Consider the following 24,910-nt stretch of genomic DNA (forward strand, 5'->3'; position numbering starts at 1 on the left):
ACGTTAGGGGCATATGTCAAATGGCTATGACTTCACTTGTTTCCTTACAGTGCACCTAGATGAGCGCGAGAATTGCCTAGAATGAGAAGAGAATGAGAATTGAGACTGTCAAATCCATACAAATCCGAATCGAGAATACTTTCTCTTGTGTAGGAACAGACAAAAAGCGAGAAATGAGCTACAGCTGAGCTTAACTGTCAAACTATCTGTCATTGCCTGTTATTTTGACAGCAAACCCATTCTCGGGCCAGGCTCGGGCCATTCTCAGCAAAATTGAGCAAATTCTTGAACCTGAGAATCGTTTCACCGTTTAGGTGCACTGTTAAATACACTTTGAACTGAGCTACAGCTGAGCGAGCTGTCAAACTATCATTGCCTGTTATTTTGACAGCACACCGATTCTCGAACGAGTCTCGGGCCATTCTCAGCTGAATTGAGCAAATTCTTGAGACTGAGAATCGTTTCACCGTCTATATGCGCTGTTAGAACACCAGGGAGAAACAGAACCCGCGAGTCGAGGGAGATAAAAAGAGCGCGCCGCCAGCATTCGGCCCTTCTTTTGATACTCATCGCGTAACCGCGTAAACGTGAAAGGTTCAAGTGTAAAAAGAAAAAGGCAAAAGGACACTAAGGTGCTTATTCTGTACTAGGCGATTTCGATGGCCTCTAGGCGTTCGATGATGCATGCGAATTTCGAAACTTCAACTCGTTGTTTCGAAACGTTTCGAAAACAATAAACATTTCAAAATGACAGTTTGATGTAAAAAAACTGTGAATTTACTTGTTTTTTCGGTATGAAAACGACTTAACCTTTGTAACAATAGTATACGATTAGCAGGAAGAAATTATTAATGCATAATCAGGACGTTATAATCGTTTTTCAGATGCTCGATGCTCGATGTAAACAAAACGTCAGCTGTCGATTACAAAAATGCACTCGACAGTAGGCGATCGTGAACACCAAAATGAACACAAAATGAACCAAATGAATCATCGCCTAGAGGCCATCGTAATCGCAAGTTACAAAATAAGCACCTAAAATAGGCCCCCCCACTCACGTTGAGTTACTGAGTGACCGAAAACACCGCTTTTTAACTGATTAAATGTATTTTTTTCACCCCTCCCCCATTCCCTCATACATTAATTTACGTTTCCGCATATTTTAATGTAAGTTTGTTTGCTAAAAATGTAGAAATTAGCGATTTTTTCGGTCCTACTGAGTGACCGTGAGTTGTGCGGGCCTATTTTAGTCTTTTACCTAAATAACTGTCAGCTGTATACGTTCATCACCAAACCAGCGTGCGTTTGATTCCGGTAAAGTTCAATGGTTTTATCATGCATATTATGTACTTTTGCCTGTTTAAATGATACATTTCCAAATTTTAGATCTAACGAGCAGTTGCTTGAACTTTCTGTACGGATTTCTTACTGCTCAAAGCGAATACAGCGTCTCCAACGCAACCAAAACATAGCCACGAACTGTCAGTTTTTTTATTCATTTTTCTAATTGCCGCGAGCGATTTTGTTCGGGATGACTTCACCTGTTTCCTATAGACACTTTGGTTTGAACAACCTCGTTGGATACCGTGTTTGACAAGCCAAAAGGCGTCCGCAACTGCCGCAAGTACCGCACGTACCGCAACCAGTGTGGCAGCGCCTTTAACAAGCCAGGAATACACGAAGCGTAAACTCAAGCGTAAATATAGGTGCTTATTCTGTAACTTGCGATTACGATGGCCTCAGGCGTTCGATGATTCATGCGAATTTCGAAACGTTTCGAAAACAATAAACAATTCAAAATGACAGTTTGAAGTAAAAAAAACTGTGAATTAACTAGATTTTTCTGTATCAAAAACGACTTAACCTTTGTTATAATAGTATACGATTAGCAGAAAGAAATTATTGATGCACAATCAGGACGCTATAACTGTTTTTCAGATGCTCGATGCTCGATGTAAACAGAACGCCAGCTGTCGACCACAAAAATGCACTCGACATGCAGGCGATCGTGAATACCAAAATGAACACAAAATGAACCAAATGAATCATCGCCTAGAGGCCATCGTAATCGCAAGTTACAGAATAAGCACCGAAATCGCTTGGTACAGAATAAGCACCTAAGTAACCGACAAATTGTGCCCAAATTATTTGATTCTGTTGCAACAACGATTTGCAACAGGCACCTACTTTGAAAAACTTGGCTTTGGCAAACGCTCTTCAAAGTAGCGAGCTGCATGCACGGATTTTCAAAAATCTGTATCTTTGTCAGTTTTACCTCGATTCATCCAAAAAATTTACACAATGTTCTTGAAAGGATCAGCACTCAGGGAAAAATGTTAAAAACATGTGTCAGGAAAAAAATACCGAAGCCCCTCCTTTATAAAAAATTAAAAAAACTCACCAAGCTTTAATAACTTCTTATCACAAATAAACTTGAATTTCTCGGACTCGAAAATACTAGTTAAGCGTTACATACTGTATAAAGTCTGAAAACAGTTCCATCGAATCTCATAATGATAAATCATCATCTGGTTCTAAGCAGCTGAATAAATCGTTGAGCTGGTCATCCCGGCGTTTGGTTTTGATAACAGTTGACGGTTTTTGATCCTTTCGCTTCTGAAAATATCAAGAAAATCCAGTTATGTTTGCCGTAAACTGAATGCGTTACTAGCGTCATGCTGCAATTACATAATCCTTGAAGGATTGTAGCCCCCTTTCACACTATTGTTTCAATAGCCAGAATGTTCCAAAATTTAAAGTTATAAATGTAAGTAAAGTGTAAAGTACGTAAATGTAAGCAATGAACATAAAGCATAGGATAGAGATAGCAAAAGAGAGTTTACGGAACTATTTATCTCAAACAGGTAATCTACTTGAATAGTCCTTATACTAGCGGACCGTCAGTTCTCTGTGGCTTTGCCAATTACTAGGCCTCATAGTTTAGATCAGGGATCTCAAACTCATATAAGCACGCGGGCCGCAGAGGACAATATCAGCAAAGCAGCGGGCCGCAGTTTAAGGAATCCGCGAGTCCGCGGCCCGCACTATTATGTGGTGAATGTTGAAATGTTGAGAATTTTTTTTCTTTATTCAATTTTTCGATCGTTATTGTCATTGTAGATGTAATGGACCGTTTACACGCTACGATTTTGATCGTACAATCTGGTTGGACGATCTAGATCGAAATCGCACGGGAGCGTTTACACGCTACGATTTTGATCGGCCGATCTCATGCGATAACAATAATCTTTACTTTTTACTCGCCAAAAACATTCGTAAAGGGTAATAAATTTCGGTAAAAATAGCGCGAACAACAACAAAGGTCTCCCGTCTAGAATAAAACAACCAAAAAAATCAAATTTCATACAACGCCCCTGAATGTATGTAAATTGGACCAATAATAATGCCCTGCTGCTTTATTTGCAACGATATCGCATCCAATCTGGTTTTGTTCGGAGAACTGTCAAATTTTTCCGTTTACACGTAACGATATTGATCGTCCAACCAGATTGTACGATCAAAATCGTAGCGTGTAAACGGTCCATAACACAAATCTTTAATTCCGACTTGCGCATAAAAAAATTACAAAAATCATAAGCCGGGGATACATGAAGCGTAAACTCTCGTATAAACTCAGAATGTAATGCCAAAAAGTTTACGCTTCGTGTGGCAGGCATAATCGCATAAAAGTTTATACCGAAACGTCAACTGCAATTACATTCGTGCACCTGCAATTACACTATGCTATTACATCAATTACATGCGTTTCTGCGCACAAAAAACATAAATCGACGAGATAAGTTGATTTCTGAACATCTTTTTATATATTTAAAGATGTTTTTACTGTATATTAGCGATTGTAGAACATTCAATTCATCATAACGCTACGCTTCATGTTGGTGCTGTGTTTACGCTTGCTTTTACGCTCAGATTTACGCTCCGCGGGCCTATAATCTTTTTGACATAAGTATAATCTTTTTGGCATTACACTCTGAGTTTATACGAGAGTTTACGCTTCATGTATCGCCGGCTTAAAAGCAAGCGTAAACACAGCACCAACATGAAGCGTAGCGTTATGATGAATTGAATGTTCTACAATCGCTAATATACAGTAAAAACATCTTTAAATATAAAAAAAAGATGTTCAGAAATCAACTTATCTCGTCGATTTATGTTTTTTGTGGCCAAAAACACATGTAATTGATTTAATAGCATTGTGTAATTGCAGGTGCACGAATGTAATTGCAGTTGACGTTTCGGTATAAACTTTTATGCGATTATGCCTGCCACACGAAGCGTAAACTTTTTGGCATTACATTCTGAGTTTATACGAGAGTTTACGCTTCATGTATCGCCGGCTTAAAAGCAAGCGTAAACACAGCACCAACATGAAGCGTAGCGTTATGATGAATTGAATGTTCTACAATCGCTAATATACAGTAAAAACATCTTTAAATATAAAAAAAGATGTTCAGAAATCAACTTATCTCGTCGATTTATGTTTTTTGTGGCCAAAAACACATGTAATTGATGTAATAGCATAGTGTAATTGCAGGTGCACGAATGTAATTGCAGTTGACGTTTCGGTATAAACTTTTATGCGATTATGCCTGCCACACGAAGCGTAAACTTTTTGGCATTACATTCTGAGTTTATACGAGAGTTTACGCTTCATGTATCGCCGGCTTAAAAGCAAGCGTAAACACAGCACCAACATGAAGCGTAGCGTTATGATGAATTGAATGTTCTACAATCGCTAATATACAGTAAAAACATCTTTAAATATAAAAAAAGATGTTCAGAAATCAACTTATCTCGTCGATTTATGTTTTTTGTGGCCAAAAACACATGTAATTGATGTAATAGCATAGTGTAATTGCAGGTGCACGAATGTAATTGCAGTTGACGTTTCGGTATAAACTTTTATGCGATTATGCCTGCCACACGAAGCGTAAACTTTTTGGCATTACATTCTGAGTTTATACGAGAGTTTACGCTTCATGTATCGCCGGCTTAAAAGCAAGCGTAAACACAGCACCAACATGAAGCGTAGCGTTATGATGAATTGAATGTTCTACAATCGCTAATATACAGTAAAAACATCTTTAAATATAAAAAAAGATGTTCAGAAATCAACTTATCTCGTCGATTTATGTTTTTTGTGGCCAAAAACACATGTAATTGATGTAATAGCATAGTGTAATTGCAGGTGCACGAATGTAATTGCAGTTGACGTTTCGGTATAAACTTTTATGCGATTATGCCTGCCACACGAAGCGTAAACTTTTTGGCATTACATTCTGAGTTTATACGAGAGTTTACGCTTCATGTATCGCCGGCTTAAAAGCAAGCGTAAACACAGCACCAACATGAAGCGTAGCGTTATGATGAATTGAATGTTCTACAATCGCTAATATACAGTAAAAACATCTTTAAATATAAAAAAAGATGTTCAGAAATCAACTTATCTCGTCGATTTATGTTTTTTGTGGCCAAAAACACATGTAATTGATGTAATAGCATAGTGTAATTGCAGGTGCACGAATGTAATTGCAGTTGACGTTTCGGTATAAACTTTTATGCGATTATGCCTGCCACACGAAGCGTAAACTTTTTGGCATTACATTCTGAGTTTATACGAGAGTTTACGCTTCGTGTATTCCTGCCTTTACACTCTGAGTTTATACGACAGTTTACGCTTCATGTATACCCGGCTTTACACTCTGAGTGGCTCTCTTTGGCCAATATAAACTAGAGTTTACGCTTCGTGTATCCCTGGCTTATGGCTACACTATCTAGGCAGCATATTATGTATATTCCAAATATTCAAATAGGTTAAATAAAAACTTACAATGAGCATGGTTGATGATGTTTTCGTTGCTGATTCAAGTTCTTCGTCATTTTTTCCCGATACGGAGTTGTTTTCATTTGCATTGCGTTGCAGTTGTTCCAAAGTCCAATATGTTTTAACAACACTTTCTATGTCCGTGTCGTCATCTTCGCAATAGTGTTCGTCTGGATTTATTCCATGCAAATCAAGTACCTCGTCACCTTCATGTTCGTCTAAAACTAGAAAATATAGAGAAAAAATAAATTAAATTTCACAATATATAATTAAAAATTAAAATTATTATCACTATACAAATTTTGACTACAGGGTGTACCATAAAAAATGCGAATGCTTTCATTGCTCTGTTTTGAGTATTTTTCAACACCAATATGGCATTATGGGGTATCGTTGTGTTCGTGAGAATCTTATCTATCAAATGATGTATAAAAAGTACTCGTGCAAAATATGTTTGTTCGAAAAAATGTGTTCAAAGGCGACAGTGTCGAGTTTGCTTCGCGCCCAAGAAAAATCTCATAGAAATAACAGCGGTTCTCGGATGTCATTTTGGAATTGTTTACAGGATTAAACGTTCTATTCATGAAGGGGCAAGGCCTAGGAAACACGGTAGTGGCCGGCAACGATCTGAGCGCACTGAAAAAGTGGTAAGATCGGTCAGAGCAAAAGATAGAGAAATCTAGTGCGATCCATACGAAAGCTTGCAAAAGAGACGAATATCTCAAGATCCTCCATGCATCGGTTGGCCAAATATGACCTAAAAGCAACCTCTAGTGCTAGGGTGAAGCGTAATTTAATAATTGAAAGGATAAAACATCATTAGAAAGGATAAAACATAGTTTGAAAATGGCACCAGTTTTCATAAAATCCAATACTAAAATGAATATTGATCTTTATATCACTTTTTTGAAAGAACACATTTTACTATCGATTAAAACAAACTTCGACACTCCAGAAAATGTTGAGTTTCAGCAAGATGAAGGCCCCTGCCATACGTCTAAACGGACTCAAACATGGTTGAAGGAAAACATGAAATTTTGGTAGAATGGTTTATGCCCTCCAAGCGGTCCTGAATTAAATCAGTTGAGCCATTCAATATGGGCATTTGTTCGGCCTAAGACCTGTGAATCATCACACCATACTCGGTTGGCTTGCTGAAATTGTTTATCACCAAACCCTGGTCTTCTAAGTTGAACACCTATGTTAACGAGGGTGTTCTCGAATTCGTAACCGCTTGGAGAAATTAATTGAGAAAGCAGGCCGACAAATCCACTCATTTTGTTTGTTTTTGATAAATAATGAAATATAGAGCCATTTTAGATATTTTAAACCCGTAGGAAAGCTACAAAAATGGCTTTAAACTTCAATAAAAGATTTTCGCATTTTTTTTATGGTACACCCTGTAGGAGCGACGCCGAGCGACGCCGAGCGAGACCGCAAATGACCATCTATGACGTGAGCGCGAACGAGAAGGGGAGAGTAACGCCGAGGAAAGAGATGCCAACTCACAAAAGAAGCAAGTGCGAGCGGGAAAGGGAGAGCGTCACGCTGAGCGTTACTCGAGTGAAGCCAAGTGAAGAAAGACTGCGCGAGTGCAGAGCGTGCTGTGGTGGAGAAACCATAGAGAGCGAATCGCGCAGGCAACTTGGTTTTTCAGAAACGTGCGCATGAAATGGTAAAGCTAAAAATGCATCCAATGAATGATTTTGACCCACGAAAATGAATGGAAAACCCCATTTTACTGATATGTCCGATTTGATTTTCGTGAAAATCGGTTAGGGCACTGACTGACAAGGCATAATGGGACAAGCAAACGGGCACTGCACTTGCCGTATGCGACCAGGGCGGTCAGAGAGTGCGCGAGCATAAGGCGCACGGGAGAGCAGAGCGCGCCTTGGTGGAAAGCGAATCGCGCAGGCAACTTGGTTTTTCAAAAACGTGCGCGTGAAATGGAAAAGCAAAAAAAATGCATCCAATGATTATTTTATCGAAATACTGCCGATCGATATCGATATTTTGCCACTGGCCTGCAAGGCCTAATGGAACAAGCAAGCAATCAAGAGACTCGGTGTATGCGCCAGAATGGAATCGCGGTAGGAATGGTTTACTGTCCTTTTCTCAAATGGAACCGCACTGTTCAAGTAATCTTATGCCTTATGCTCGATTGCTAATTGATCAGATTTATCGCCATTCGCAGCATCAGCATCAGATCTATTTCGATGCACGCGACTCGAGACATTTAGGGAAACAATGTAAATGAAATGGCTCGAATCTCCCAACTTATTCAAATCTTGAAATACATCTCGATTCATCTCGATATGAGGAAACGAACCGGAAGAACTAAGGCCACTACATTATCGCAGCATAAGATCGGTACGTTAAGCCGCTGGCCATGCCACAGGTAAACGCACACTGGACTCGCTGCATACGGCAAAATACAATCGCGGTAGGAGGAATGGTTTACTGTCCGTCTGCGATTGCTTCTATGCTATCAGAACGGTCCTGCCCGCCTCGATGGGCCAGATATTACACCTGGACCTGAGAGAAGCTCCTGTTGGTAAAGAGTCATCTTTGCATTCCTTGCATTAGAACCCGAAGACAATCGAAGATTGTTCTGGCTCTGATGTTGTCTCACGTGCTTTTGCCATCGGCAATGCATGCCACTGCAAAATATTATCGGCAGGTTTCGGCTGTTCGGTGGATATGCTGTAGGGCTGTTTGATTATCTCCAGATCGTACCGAAGACAACGGCTAATCAAATGATGAAACAAACCATTACAGCATAAGTTAGGATCAAGGGTAAAATTATGCTATTCGAAAATCAAAAAGATGGGCCAGACAGCCATCAACGGCAGCATTGTGGAGTGGCTACCGATTAGGAAAGCGATTAGGAAATGGTTCACCTTTCCGGTATCGAGGTGCACTGAAAAAAATTGAGGCGATATACATAGACACGGATGCGGCAAAGCTGAACGGAAGCTGGGCAATGGGACGCGCCTGCTTTACTGTTCCATACGGTGACAACTTGCAGGACCTGGACCTGAACCGGGCAATGGCAATCAACAATGGCACCGGGCAATGGCAAATGGCTGAACAAGGCAATGACAATCAACCTGGCCCAAGGTCAGTCGCTGCACCACGAGAGCCCTTCCTCCGGTGACATCGCGAGCAAACGCTCGGAATTGTAAGGAATCAAATTGAAAATGAGTCAACATGGAAATGGTTAAAATGGAATGGAGGGACATGTTTGATTGTTTGGTGAGAAATGGAAAAGGAATAATTGCAAACAATCATTTTTTCAAACGAGGCTCTGTAACCGGGCGGTTTAGCTATCAGAGCACATGGCTGGGAGTTGGCTTAGCAACCGCTGCATTCGCCAGCAGCAATGTTAATGTCATGATGCCCACATTTAGCTTGAAAGATAGAAAAATTGTGTAGCCATCAACTGTAAACCCTTTTAAGAAATTGTGATAACAATACCGTTAAAATTGATGGTTTACTTTTACAAAAAACCTTCATTCAACATGGATAACATTAGAATGATATGGAAGAGCATTTCTGTATGCTAGGGAAAGAGAATTACAATGAAATTCAAAATAATCCTGCTTTCGTGCGTAGCTCTGTAACCGGGCCGCTTACCTAGTCACTATACAAATTTTGATTCGGAGCGACGCCGAGCGAGACTGCAAATGACCATCTACGACGTGAGCGCGAACGAGAAGGGAGAGTAACACCGAGGAAAGAGATGCCAACTCACAAAAGAAGCAAGTGCGAGTGGGAAAGGGAGAGCGTCACGCTGAGCGGTACTCGAGTGAAGCCAAGCGAAGAAAGACTGCGCGAGTGCAGAGCGTGCTGTGGTGGAGAAAACAGAGAGCGATTGGCGCAGGCAACTTGGTTTTTCAGAAACATGCGCGTGAAATGGAAAAGCTAAAAATGCATTCAATGAATGATTTTGACCCACGAAAATGAATGGAAAACCCCATTTTACTGATATGTCCGATTTGATTTTCGTGAAAATCGGTTAGGGCACTGACTGGCAAGGCATACTTGGACAAGCAAACGGGCACTGCACTTGCCGTCTGCGACCACGGCGGTCAGAGAGTGCGCGGGCATAAGGCGCACGGGAGGGCAGAGCGCGCCTTGGTGGAAAGCGAATCGCGCAGGCAACTTGGTTTTTCAAAAACGTGCGCGTGAAATGGAAAAGCAAAAAAATGCATCCAATGATTGTTTTACCGATATATTGCCGATCGATATCGATATTTTGCCACTGGCCTGCAATCAAGAGACTCGGTGTATGCGCCAGAATGGAATCGCGGTAGGAATGGTTTACTGTCCTTTCCTCAAATGGAACCGCACTGTTCAAGTAATCTTATGGCTTATGCTCGATTGCTAATTGATCAGATTTATCAGCATTCGCAGCATCAGCATCAGATCTATTTCGATGCACGCGACTCGAGAGATTTGGGGAAACAATGTAAATGAAATGGCTCGAATCTCCCAACTTACTCAAATCTTGAAATACATCTCGATTCATCTCGATATGAGGAAACGAACCGGAAGAACTAAGGCCACTACATTATCGCAGCATAAGATCGGTACGTTAAGCCGCTGGCCGTGCCACAGGCAAACGCACACTGGACTCGCTGCATGCGACTGAATGAAATCGCGGTAGGAGGAATGGTTCATTCTCCGTCTGCGATTGCTTCTATGCTATCAGAACGGTCCTGCCCGCCTCGATGGGCCAGATATTACACCTGGACCTGAGAGAAGCTCCTGTTGGTAAAGAGTCATCTTTGCATTCCTTGCATTAGAACCCGAAGACAATCGAAGATTGTTCTGGCTCTGATGTTGTCTCACGTGCTTTTGCCATCGGCAATGCATGCCACTGCAAAATATTATCGGCAGGTTTCGGCTGTTCGGTGGATATGCTGTAGGGCAGTTTGATTATCGCCAGATCGTACCGAAGACAACGGCTAATCAAATGATGAAACAAACCATTACAGCATAAGTTAGGATCAAAGGTAACATTATGCTCTTCAGAAATCAAAAAGATGGGCCAGCCATCAATGGCAACATTGTGGAGTGGCTACCGATTAGGAAAACGATTAGGAAATGTTTCACCTTTTCGGTATCAAGGTGCACTGAAAAAATTGAGGCGATATACATAGACACGGATGCGGCAAAGCTGAACGGGAGCCTAACGGCACCTGCTTTACTGTTCCATACGGTGACAACTTGCAGAACCTGGTCCTGAACCGGGCAATGGCAATCAACAATGGCACCGGGCAATGGCAAATGGCTGAACAAGGCAATGACAATCAACCTGGCTCAAGGTCAGTCGCTGCACCACGAGAGTCCTTCCTCCGGTGACATCGCGAGCAAACGCTCGGAATTGTAAGGAATGAAATTGAAAATGAGTCAACATGGAAATGGTTAAAATGGAATGGAGGGACATGTTTGATTGTTTGGTAAGAAATGGAAAAGGAATAATTGCAAACAATCATTTTTTCAAACGAGGCTCTGTAACCGGGCGGTTTAGCTATCAGAGCACATGGCTGGGAGTTGGCTTAGCAACCGCTGCATTCGCCAGCAGCAATGTTAATGTCATGATGCCCACATTTAGCATGAAAGATAGAAAAATTGTGTAGCCATCAACTGTAAACCCTTTTAAGAAATTGTGATAACAATACCGTTAAAATTGATGGTTTACTTTTACAAAAAACCTTCATTCAACATGGATAACATTAGAATGATATGGAAGAGCATTTCTGTATGCTAGGGAAAGAGAATTACAATGAAATTCAAAATAATTCTGCTTTCGTGTATCGCCCTGTAACCGGGCCTTTTACCTAGTCACTATACAAATTTTGATTCGGAGCGACGCCGAGCGAGACCGCAAATCACCATCTATGACGTGAGCGCGAACGAGAAGGGAGAGTAGCACCGAGGAAAGAGATGCCAACTCACAAAAGAAGCAAGTGCGAGCGGGAAAGGGAGAGCGTCACGCTGAGCGTTACTCGAGTGAAGCCAAGTGAAGAAAGACTGCGCGAGTGCAGAGCGTGCTGTGGTGGAGAAACCATAGAGAGCGAATCGCGCAGGCAACTTGGTTTTTCAGAAACGTGCGCATGAAATGGTAAAGCTAAAAATGCATCCAATGAATGATTTTGACTCACGAAAATGAATGGAAAACCCCATTTTACTGATATTCCCGATTTGATTTTCCCCTGGCAAGGCATAATGGGACAAGCAAACGGCACTGCACTTGCCGTATGCGACCACGGCGGTCAGAGAGTGCACGAGCATAAGGCGCACGGGAGAGCAGAGCGCGCCTTGGTGGAGAGCGAATGGCTTAAGCAGCTTGGTTTTCCAAAAACGTGCGCGTGAAATGGAAAAGCAAAAAAATGCATCCGATGATTATTTTATCGATACATTGCCGATCGATATCGATATGTTGCCACTTTGCAGGCCAGTGGCAACATATAATGGCCTAATGGAACAAGCAAACAATCAAGAGACTCGGTGTATGCGCCAGAATGGAATTGCGGTAGGAATGGTTTACTGTCCTTTCCTCAAATGGAATCGCACTGTTTAAGTAATCTTATGGCTTATGGTCGATTGCTAATTGATCAGATTTATCAGCATTTAGGGATCGATCTATTTCGATGCACGCGACTCGAGAGATTTGGGGAAACAATGCAAATGAAATGGCTCGAATGGATCCCAACTGACGCAAATCTTAACTACACTCGATTCAACTCGATATGCAGAACCGAACCCGACATACTAAGGCCACTATATTAACGCGGCACCGATCCTGTACCATTAAGTCGCTGGCCGTCAAGGCATAATGCCACAGGCAAACGCGCACTGCACTCGCTGCATGCGACAAAATAAAATCGCGGTAGGAACCCGAAGCCAATCGAAGATTGTTCTGGCTCTGATGTTGTCTCACGTGCTTTTGCCATGGGCAATGCATGCCACTGCAAAATATTATCGGCAGGTTTCGGCTGTTCGGTGGATATGCTGTAGGGCTGTTTGATTATCGCCAGATCGTACCGAAGACAACGGCTAATCAAATGATGAAATAAACCATTACAGCATGTGTTAAGATCAAGGGTAAAATTATGCACTTCGAAAATCAAAAAGATGAGCCAGACAGCCATCAACGGCAGCATTGTGGATTGGCTACCGATTAGGAAAGCGATTAGGAAATGGTTCACCTTTCCGGTATCGAGGTGCACTGAAAAAAATTGAGGCGTATAAATAGACACGATCGCTCAGCGGCAAAGCTTAACGGGAGCTGGTCAATGGGACTCGCCTGCTTTACTGTTCCATACGGTGACAACTTGCAGGACCTGGACCTGAACCGGGAGGCAATGGCAATCAACCTGGCCCAAGGTCAGTCACTGCACCACTTTGGCCGCTGAAGAATATGATCACGGCTTAATCTTACATCGATTCACGAGAGCCCTTCCTCCGGTGACATCGCGAGCAAACGCTCGGAATTGTAAGGAATGAAATTGAAAATGAGTCAACATGGAAATGGTTAAAATGGAATGGAGGGACATGTTTGATTGTTTGGTAAGAAATGGAAAAGGAATAATTGCAAACAATCATTTTTTCAAACGAGGCTCTGTAACCGGGCGGTTTAGCTATCAGAGCACATGGCTGGGAGTTGGCTTAGCAACCGCTGCATTCGCCAGCAGCAATGTTAATGTCATGATGCCCACATTTAGCTTGAAAGATAGAAAAATTGTGTAGCCATCAACTGTAAACCCTTTTAAGAAATTGTGATAACAATACCGTTAAAATTGATGGTTTACTTTTACAAAAAACCTTCATTCAACATGGATAACATTAGAATGATATGGAAGAGCATTTCTGTATGCTAGGGAAAGAGAATTACAATGAAATTCAAAATAATCCTGCTTTCGTGCGTAGCTCTGTAACCGGGCCGCTTACCTAGTCACTATACAAATTTTGATTCGGAGCGACGCCGAGCGAGACTGCAAATGACCATCTACGACGTGAGCGCGAACGAGAAGGGAGAGTAACACCGAGGAAAGAGATGCCAACTCACAAAAGAAGCAAGTGCGAGCGGGAAAGGGAGAGCGTCACGCTGAGCGGTACTCGAGTGAAGCCAAGCGAAGAAAGACTGCGCGAGTGCAGAGCGTGCTGTGGTGGAGAAAACAGAGAGCGAATGGCGCAGGCAACTTGGTTTTTCAGAAACATGCGCGTGAAATGGAAAAGCTAAAAATGCATTCAATGAATGATTTTGACCCACGAAAATGAATGGAAAACCCCATTTTACTGATATGTCCGATTTGATTTTCGTGAAAATCGGTTAGGGCACTGACTGGCAAGGCATACTTGGACAAGCAAACGGGCACTGCACTTGCCGTCTGCGACCACGGCGGTCAGAGAGTGCGCGGGCATAAGGCGCACGGGAGGGCAGAGCGCGCCTTGGTGGAAAGCGAATCGCGCAGGCAACTTGGTTTTTCAAAAACGTGCGCGTGAAATGGAAAAGCAAAAAAATGCATCCAATGATTGTTTTACCGATATATTGCCGATCGATATCGATATTTTGCCACTGGCCTGCAATCAAGAGACTCGGTGTATGCGCCAGAATGGAATCGCGGTAGGAATGGTTTACTGTCCTTTCCTCAAATGGAACCGCACTGTTCAAGTAATCTTATGGCTTATGCTCGATTGCTAATTGATCAGATTTATCAGCATTCGCAGCATCAGCATCAGATCTATTTCGATGCACGCGACTCGAGAGATTTGGGGAAACAATGTAAATGAAATGGCTCGAATCTCCCAACTTACTCAAATCTTGAAATACATCTCGATTCATCTCGATATGAGGAAACGAACCGGAAGAACTAAGGCCACTACATTATCGCAGCATAAGATCGGTACGTTAAGCCGCTGGCCGTGCCACAGGCAAACGCACACTGGACTCGCTGCATGCGACTGAATGAAATCGCGGTAGGAGGAATGGTTCATTCTCCGTCTGCGATTGCTTCTATGCTATCAGAACGGTCCTGCCCGCCTCGATGGGCCAGATATTACACCTGGACCTGAGAGAAGCTCCTGTTGGTAAAGAGTCATCTTTGCATTCCTTGCATTAGAACCCGAAGACAATCGAAGATTGTTCTGGCTCTGATGTTGTCTCACGTGCTTTTGCCATCGGCAATGCATGCCACTGCAAAATATTATCGGCAGGTTTCGGCTGTTCGGTGGATATGCTGTAGGGCTGTTTGATTATCGCCAGATCGTACCGAAGACAACGGCTAATCAAATGATGAAACAAACCATTACAGCATAAGTTAGGATCAAAGGTAACATTATGCTCTTCAGAAATCAAAAAGATGGGCCAGCCATCAATGGCAACATTGTGGAGTGGCTACCGATTAGGAAAACGATTAGGAAATGTTTCACCTTTTCGGTATCAAGGTGCACTGAAAAAATTGAGGCGATATACATAGACACGGATGCGGCAAAGCTGAACGGGAGCCTAACGGCACCTGCTTTACTGTTCCATACGGTGACAACTTGCAGGACCTGGACCTGAACCGGGCAATGGCAATCAACAATGGCACCGGGCAATGGCAAATGGGTGAACAAGGCAATGACAATCAACCTGGCTCAAGGTCAGTCGCTGCACCACGAGAGCCCTTCCTCCGGTGACATCGCGAGCAAACGCTCGGAATTGTAAGGAATGAAATTGAAAATGAGTCAACATGGAAATGGTTAAAATGGAATGGAGGGACATGTTTGATTGTTTGGTAAGAAATGGAAAAGGAATAATTGCAAACAATCATTTTTTCAAACGAGGCTCTGTAACCGGGCGGTTTAGCTATCAGAGCACATGGCTGGGAGTTGGCTTAGCAACCGCTGCATTCGCCAGCAGCAATGTTAATGTCATGATGCCCACATTTAGCATGAAAGATAGAAAAATTGTGTAGCCATCAACTGTAAACCCTTTTAAGAAATTGTGATAACAATACCGTTAAAATTGATGGTTTACTTTTACAAAAAACCTTCATTCAACATGGATAACATTAGAATGATATGGAAGAGCATTTCTGTATGCTAGGGAAAGAGAATTACAATGAAATTCAAAATAATTCTGCTTTCGTGTATCGCCCTGTAACCGGGCCTTTTACCTAGTCACTATACAAATTTTGATTCGGAGCGACGCCGAGCGAGACCGCAAATCACCATCTATGACGTGAGCGCGAACGAGAAGGGAGAGTAACACCGAGGAAAGAGATGCCAACTCACAAAAGAAGCAAGTGCGAGCGGGAAAGGGAGAGCGTCACGCTGAGCGTTACTCGAGTGAAGCCAAGTGAAGAAAGACTGCGCGAGTGCAGAGCGTGCTGTGGTGGAGAAACCATAGAGAGCGAATCGCGCAGGCAACTTGGTTTTTCAGAAACGTACGCATGAAATGGTAAAGCTAAAAAAGCATCCAATGAATGATTTTGACTCACGAAAATGAATGGAAAACCCCATTTTACTGATATTCCCGATTTGATTTTCCCCTGGCAAGGCATAATGGGACAAGCAAACGGCACTGCACTTGCCGTATGCGACCACGGCGGTCAGAGAGTGCACGAGCATAAGGCGCACGGGAGAGCAGAGCGCGCCTTGGTGGAGAGCGAATGGCTTAAGCAGCTTGGTTTTCCAAAAACGTGCGCGTGAAATGGAAAAGCAAAAAAATGCATCCGATGATTATTTTATCGATACATTGCCGATCGATATCGATATGTTGCCACTTTGCAGGCCAGTGGCAACATATAATGGCCTAATGGAACAAGCAAACAATCAAGAGACTCGGTGTATGCGCCAGAATGGAATTGCGGTAGGAATGGTTTACTGTCCTTTCCTCAAATGGAATCGCACTGTTTAAGTAATCTTATGGCTTATGGTCGATTGCTAATTGATCAGATTTATCAGCATTTAGGGATCGATCTATTTCGATGCACGCGACTCGAGAGATTTGGGGAAACAATGCAAATGAAATGGCTCGAATGGCTCCCAACTGACGCAAATCTTAACTACACTCGATTCAACTCGATATGCAGAACCGAACCCGACATACTAAGGCCACTATATTAACGCGGCACCGATCCTGTACCATTAAGTCGCTGGCCGTCAAGGCATAATGCCACAGGCAAACGCGCACTGCACTCGCTGCATGCGACAAAATAAAATCGCGGTAGGAACCCGAAGCCAATCGAAGATTGTTCTGGCTCTGATGTTGTCTCACGTGCTTTTGCCATGGGCAATGCATGCCACTGCAAAATATTATCGGCAGGTTTCGGCTGTTCGGTGGATATGCTGTAGGGCTGTTTGATTATCGCCAGATCGTACCGAAGACAACGGCTAATCAAATGATGAAATAAACCATTACAGCATGTGTTAAGATCAAGGGTAAAATTATGCTCTTCGAAAATCAAAAAGATGAGCCAGACAGCCATCAACGGCAGCATTGTGGATTGGCTACCGATTAGGAAAGCGATTAGGAAATGGTTCACCTTTCCGGTATCGAGGTGCACTGAAAAAAATTGAGGCGTATAAATAGACACGATCGCTCAGCGGCAAAGCTTAACGGGAGCTGGTCAATGGGACTCGCCTGCTTTACTGTTCCATACGGTGACAACTTGCAGGACCTGGACCTGAACCGGGAGGCAATGGCAATCAACCTGGCCCAAGGTCAGTCACTGCACCACTTTGGCCGCTGAAGAATATGATCACGGCTTAATCTTACATCGATTCACGAGAGCCCTTCCTCCGGTGACATCGCGAGCAAACGCTCGGAATTGTAAGGAATCAAATTGTAAATGAGTCAACATGGAAATGGTTAAAATGGAATGGAGGGACATGTTTGATTGTTTGGTGAGAAATGGAAAAGGAATAATTGCAAACAATCATTTTTTCAAACGAGGCTCTGTAACCGGGCGGTTTAGCTATCAGAGCACATGGCTGGGAGTTGGCTTAGCAACCGCTGCATTCGCCAGCAGCAATGTTAATGTCATGATGCCCACATTTAGCATGAAAGATAGAAAAATTGTGTAGCCATCAACTGTAAACCCTTTTAAGAAATTGTGATAACAATACCGTTAAAATTGATGGTTTACTTTTACAAAAAACCTTCATTCAGCATGGATAACATTAGAATGATATGGAAGAGCATTTCTGTATGCTAGGGAAAGAGAATTACAATGAAATTCAAAATAATTCTGCTTTCGTGTATCGCCCTGTAACCGGGCCTTTTACCTAGTCACTATACAAATTTTGATTCGGAGCGACGCCGAGCGAGACCGCAAATCACCATCTATGACGTGAGCGCGAACGAGAAGGGAGAGTAACACCGAGGAAAGAGATGCCAACTCACAAAAGAAGCAAGTGCGAGCGGGAAAGGGAGAGCGTCACGCTGAGCGTTACTCGAGTGAAGCCAAGTGAAGAAAGACTGCGCGAGTGCAGAGCGTGCTGTGGTGGAGAAACCATAGAGAGCGAATCGCGCAGGCAACTTGGTTTTTCAGAAACGTGCGCATGAAATGGTAAAGCTAAAAATGCATCCAATGAATGATTTTGACTCACGAAAATGAATGGAAAACCCCATTTTACTGATATGTCCGATTTGATTTTCGTGAAAATCGGTTAGGGCACTGACTGGCAAGGCATACTTGGACAAGCAAACGGGCACTGCACTTGCCGTCTGCGACCACGGCGGTCAGAGAGTGCGCGAGCATAAGGCGCACGGGAGAGCAGAGCGCGCCTTGGTGGAAAGCGAATCGCGCAGGCAACTTGGTTTTTCAAAAACGTGCGCGTGAAATGGAAAAGCAAAAAAATGCATCCAATGATTGTTTTACCGATATATTGCCGATCGATATCGATATTTTGCCACTGGCCTGCAATCAAGAGACTCGGTGTATGCGCCAGAATGGAATCGCGGTAGGAATGGTTTACTGTCCTTTCCTCAAATGGAACCGCACTGTTCAAGTAATCTTATGGCTTATGCTCGATTGCTAATTGATCAGATTTATCAGCATTCGCAGCATCAGCATCAGATCTATTTCGATGCACGCGACTCGAGAGATTTGGGGAAACAATGTAAATGAAATGGCTCGAATCTCCCAACTTACGGTACGTTAAGCCGCTGGCCGTGCCACAGGCAAACGCACATTGGACTCGCTGCATGCGACTGAATGAAATCGCGGTAGGAGGAATGGTTCATTCTCCGTCTGCGATTGCTTCTATGCTATCAGAACGGTCCTGCCCGCCTCGATGGGCCAGATATTACACCTGGACCTGAGAGAAGCTCCTGTTGGTAAAGAGTCATCTTTGCATTCCTTGCATTAGAACCCGAAGACAATCGAAGATTGTTCTGGCTCTGATGTTGTCTCACGTGCTTTTGCCATGGGCAATGCATGCCACTGCAAAATATTATCGGCAGGTTTCGGTTGTTCGGTGGATATGCTGTAGGGCTGTTTGATTATCGCCAGATCGTACCGAAGACAACGGCTAATCAAATGATGAAATAAACCATTACAGCATGTGTTAAGATCAAGGGTAAAATTATGCTCTTCGAAAATCAAAAAGATGAGCCAGACAGCCATCAACGGCAGCATTGTGGATTGGCTACCGATTAGGAAAGCGATTAGGAAATGGTTCACCTTTCCGGTATCGAAGTGCACTGAAAAAAATTGAGGCGTATAAATAGACACGATCGCTCAGCGGCAAAGCTTAACGGGAGCTGGTCAATGGGACTCGCCTGCTTTACTGTTCCATACGGTGACAACTTGCAGGACCTGGACCTGAACCGGGAGGCAATGGCAATCAACCTGGCCCAAGGTCAGTCACTGCACCACTTTGGCCGCTGAAGAATATGATCACGGCTTAATCTTACATCGATTCACGAGAGCCCTTCCTCCGGTGACATCGCGAGCAAACGCTCGGAATTGTAAGGAATGAAATTGAAAATGAGTCAACATGGAAATGGTTAAAATGGAATGGAGGGACATGTTTGATTGTTTGGTAAGAAATGGAAAAGGAATAATTGCAAACAATCATTTTTTCAAACGAGGCTCTGTAACCGGGCGGTTTAGCTATCAGAGCACATGGCTGGGAGTTGGCTTAGCAACCGCTGCATTCGCCAGCAGCAATGTTAATGTCATGATGCCCACATTTAGCATGAAAGATAGAAAAATTGTGTAGCCATCAACTGTAAACCCTTTTAAGAAATTGTGATAACAATACCGTTAAAATTGATGGTTTACTTTTACAAAAAACCTTCATTCAACATGGATAACATTAGAATGATATGGAAGAGCATTTCTGTATGCTAGGGAAAGAGAATTACAATGAAATTCAAAATAATTCTGCTTTCGTGTATCGCCCTGTAACCGGGCCTTTTACCTAGTCACTATACAAATTTTGATTCGGAGCGACGCCGAGCGAGACCGCAAATCACCATCTATGACGTGAGCGCGAACGAGAAGGGAGAGTAACACCGAGGAAAGAGATGCCAACTCACAAAAGAAGCAAGTGCGAGCGGGAAAGGGAGAGCGTCACGCTGAGCGTTACTCGAGTGAAGCCAAGTGAAGAAAGACTGCGCGAGTGCAGAGCGTGCTGTGGTGGAGAAACCATAGAGAGCGAATCGCGCAGGCAACTTGGTTTTTCAGAAACGTGCGCATGAAATGGTAAAGCTAAAAATGCATCCAATGAATGATTTTGACTCACGAAAATGAATGGAAAACCCCATTTTACTGATATTCCCGATTTGATTTTCCCCTGGCAAGGCATAATGGGACAAGCAAACGGCACTGCACTTGCCGTATGCGACCACGGCGGTCAGAGAGTGCACGAGCATAAGGCGCACGGGAGAGCAGAGCGCGCCTTGGTGGAGAGCGAATGGCTTAAGCAGCTTGGTTTTCCAAAAACGTGCGCGTGAAATGGAAAAGCAAAAAAATGCATCCGATGATTATTTTATCGATACATTGCCGATCGATATCGATATGTTGCCACTTTGCAGGCCAGTGGCAACATATAATGGCCTAATGGAACAAGCAAACAATCAAGAGACTCGGTGTATGCGCCAGAATGGAATCGCGGTAGGAATGGTTTACTGTCCTTTCCTCAAATGGAATCGCACTGTTTAAGTAATCTTATGGCTTATGGTCGATTGCTAATTGATCAGATTTATCAGCATTTAGGGATCGATCTATTTCGATGCACGCGACTCGAGAGATTTGGGGAAACAATGCAAATGAAATGGCTCGAATGGCTCCCAACTGACGCAAATCTTAACTACACTCGATTCAACTCGATATGCAGAACCGAACCCGACATACTAAGGCCACTATATTAACGCGGCACCGATCCTGTACCATTAAGTCGCTGGCCGTCAAGGCATAATGCCACAGGCAAACGCGCACTGCACTCGCTGCATGCGACAAAATAAAATCGCGGTAGGAACCCGAAGCCAATCGAAGATTGTTCTGGCTCTGATGTTGTCTCACGTGCTTTTGCCATGGGCAATGCATGCCACTGCAAAATATTATCGGCAGGTTTCGGCTGTTCGGTGGATATGCTGTAGGGCTGTTTGATTATCGCCAGATCGTACCGAAGACAACGGCTAATCAAATGATGAAATAAACCATTACAGCATGTGTTAAGATCAAGGGTAAAATTATGCTCTTCGAAAATCAAAAAGATGAGCCAGACAGCCATCAACGGCAGCATTGTGGATTGGCTACCGATTAGGAAAGCGATTAGGAAATGGTTCACCTTTCCGGTATCGAGGTGCACTGAAAAAAATTGAGGCGTATAAATAGACACGATCGCTCAGCGGCAAAGCTTAACGGGAGCTGGTCAATGGGACTCGCCTGCTTTACTGTTCCATACGGTGACAACTTGCAGGACCTGGACCTGAACCGGGAGGCAATGGCAATCAACCTGGCCCAAGGTCAGTCACTGCACCACTTTGGCCGCTGAAGAATATGATCACGGCTTAATCTTACATCGATTCACGAGAGCCCTTCCTCCGGTGACATCGCGAGCAAACGCTCGGAATTGTAAGGAATCAAATTGTAAATGAGTCAACATGGAAATGGTTAAAATGGAATGGAGGGACATGTTTGATTGTTTGGTGAGAAATGGAAAAGGAATAATTGCAAACAATCATTTTTTCAAACGAGGCTCTGTAACCGGGCGGTTTAGCTATCAGAGCACATGGCTGGGAGTTGGCTTAGCAACCGCTGCATTCGCCAGCAGCAATGTTAATGTCATGATGCCCACATTTGGCTTGAATGATAGAAAAATTGTGTAGCCATCAACTGTGAACCCTTTTAAGAAATTGTGATAACAATACCGTTAAAATTGATGGTTTACTTTTACAAAAAACCTTCATTCAACATGGATAACATTAGAATGATATGGAAGAGCATTTCTGTATGCTAGGGAAAGAGAATTACAATGAAATTCAAAATAATCCTGCTTTCGTGCGTAGCTCTGTAACCGGGCCTTTTACCTAGTCACTATACAAATTTTGATTCGGAGCGACGCCGAGCGAGACCGCAAATCACCATCTATGACGTGAGCGCGAACGAGAAGGGAGAGTAACACCGAGGAAAGAGATGCCAACTCACAAAAGAAGCAAGTGCGAGCGGGAAAGGGAGAGCGTCACGCTGAGCGGTACTCGAGTGAAGCCAAGCGAAGAAAGACTGCGCGAGTGCAGAGCGTGCTGTGGTGGAGAAAACAGAGAGCGAATGGCGCAGGCAACTTGGTTTTTCAGAAACATGCGCGTGAAATGGAAAAGCTAAAAATGCATTCAATGAATGATTTTGACCCACGAAAATGAATGGAAAACCCCATTTTACTGATATGTCCGATTTGATTTTCGTGAAAATCGGTTAGGGCACTGACTGGCAAGGCATACTTGGACAAGCAAACGGGCACTGCACTTGCCGTCTGCGACCACGGCGGTCAGAGAGTGCGCGGGCATAAGGCGCACGGGAGGGCAGAGCGCGCCTTGGTGGAAAGCGAATCGCGCAGGCAACTTGGTTTTTCAAAAACGTGCGCGTGAAATGGAAAAGCAAAAAAATGCATCCAATGATTGTTTTACCGATATATTGCCGATCGATATCGATATTTTGCCACTGGCCTGCAATCAAGAGACTCGGTGTATGCGCCAGAATGGAATCGCGGTAGGAATGGTTTACTGTCCTTTCCTCAAATGGAACCGCACTGTTCAAGTAATCTTATGGCTTATGCTCGATTGCTAATTGATCAGATTTATCAGCATTCGCAGCATCAGCATCAGATCTATTTCGATGCACGCGACTCGAGAGATTTGGGGAAACAATGTAAATGAAATGGCTCGAATCTCCCAACTTACTCAAATCTTGAAATACATCTCGATTCATCTCGATATGAGGAAACGAACCGGAAGAACTAAGGCCACTACATTATCGCAGCATAAGATCGGTACGTTAAGCCGCTGGCCGTGCCACAGGCAAACGCACACTGGACTCGCTGCATGCGACTGAATGAAATCGCGGTAGGAGGAATGGTTCATTCTCCGTCTGCGATTGCTTCTATGCTATCAGAACGGTCCTGCCCGCCTCGATGGGCCAGATATTACACCTGGACCTGAGAGAAGCTCCTGTTGGTAAAGAGTCATCTTTGCATTCCTTGCATTAGAACCCGAAGACAATCGAAGATTGTTCTGGCTCTGATGTTGTCTCACGTGCTTTTGCCATGGGCAATGCATGCCACTGCAAAATATTATCGGCAGGTTTCGGCTGTTCGGTGGATATGCTGTAGGGCTGTTTGATTATCGCCAGATCGTACCGAAGACAACGGCTAATCAAATGATGAAATAAACCATTACAGCATGTGTTAAGATCAAGGGTAAAATTATGCTCTTCGAAAATCAAAAAGATGAGCCAGACAGCCATCAACGGCAGCATTGTGGATTGGCTACCGATTAGGAAAGCGATTAGGAAATGGTTCACCTTTCCGGTATCGAGGTGCACTGAAAAAAATTGAGGCGTATAAATAGACACGATCGCTCAGCGGCAAAGCTTAACGGGAGCTGGTCAATGGGACTCGCCTGCTTTACTGTTCCATACGGTGACAACTTGCAGGACCTGGACCTGAACCGGGAGGCAATGGCAATCAACCTGGCCCAAGGTCAGTCACTGCACCACTTTGGCCGCTGAAGAATATGATCACGGCTTAATCTTACATCGATTCACGAGAGCCCTTCCTCCGGTGACATCGCGAGCAAACGCTCGGAATTGTAAGGAATCAAATTGTAAATGAGTCAACATGGAAATGGTTAAAATGGAATGGAGGGACATGTTTGATTGTTTGGTGAGAAATGGAAAAGGAATAATTGCAAACAATCATTTTTTCAAACGAGGCTCTGTAACCGGGCGGTTTAGCTATCAGAGCACATGGCTGGGAGTTGGCTTAGCAACCGCTGCATTCGCCAGCAGCAATGTTAATGTCATGATGCCCACATTTGGCTTGAATGATAGAAAAATTGTGTAGCCATCAACTGTGAACCCTTTTAAGAAATTGTGATAACAATACCGTTAAAATTGATGGTTTACTTTTACAAAAAACCTTCATTCAACATGGATAACATTAGAATGATATGGAAGAGCATTTCTGTATGCTAGGGAAAGAGAATTACAATGAAATTCAAAATAATCCTGCTTTCGTGCGTAGCTCTGTAACCGGGCCGCTTACCTAGTCACTATACAAATTTTGATTCGGAGCGACGCTGAGCGAGACCGCAAATCACCATCTATGACGTGAGCGCGAACGAGAAGGGGAGAGTAACGCCGAGCGAGATGCAATACATGTGCATTCAAAGAGCGCGAGCGAGACAAAATTCCACGCGCGATATTTCCCCACCGCTCGAAGCGAGAGTACGCGAGTGCAGAGCGTGCTGTGGAGGAGAAACCAGAGAGCGAATGGCGCAGGCAACTTGGTTTTTCAAAAACGTGCGCGTGAAATCGAAAAGCGAAAAATGCATCCAATGAA

General features: G+C 43.5%; 1 protein-coding gene across 1 annotated transcript in view; it reads right to left on the reverse strand.

Moving 5' to 3' along the window:
* Positions 1-1,122: 1,122 nt before the first annotated feature.
* Positions 1,123-24,910, reverse strand: part of LOC126575859 (uncharacterized) — a 31,532-nt gene continuing 7,744 nt past the window's right edge. The window contains exons 6-7 of the mRNA XM_050236845.1: positions 5,852-6,069; positions 1,123-2,616 (exon numbers count right to left, since the gene is read on the reverse strand). Of these exons, the coding sequence (XP_050092802.1) occupies positions 2,509-2,616; positions 5,852-6,069 (326 nt within the window). The 3' untranslated portion in view covers positions 1,123-2,508. The remainder of the gene's footprint in view (positions 2,617-5,851; positions 6,070-24,910) is intronic.

This window comes from Anopheles aquasalis, chromosome 3 (genome assembly GCF_943734665.1).
Source record: "Anopheles aquasalis chromosome 3, idAnoAquaMG_Q_19, whole genome shotgun sequence".
Lineage (NCBI taxonomy): Eukaryota > Metazoa > Arthropoda > Insecta > Diptera > Culicidae > Anopheles > Anopheles aquasalis.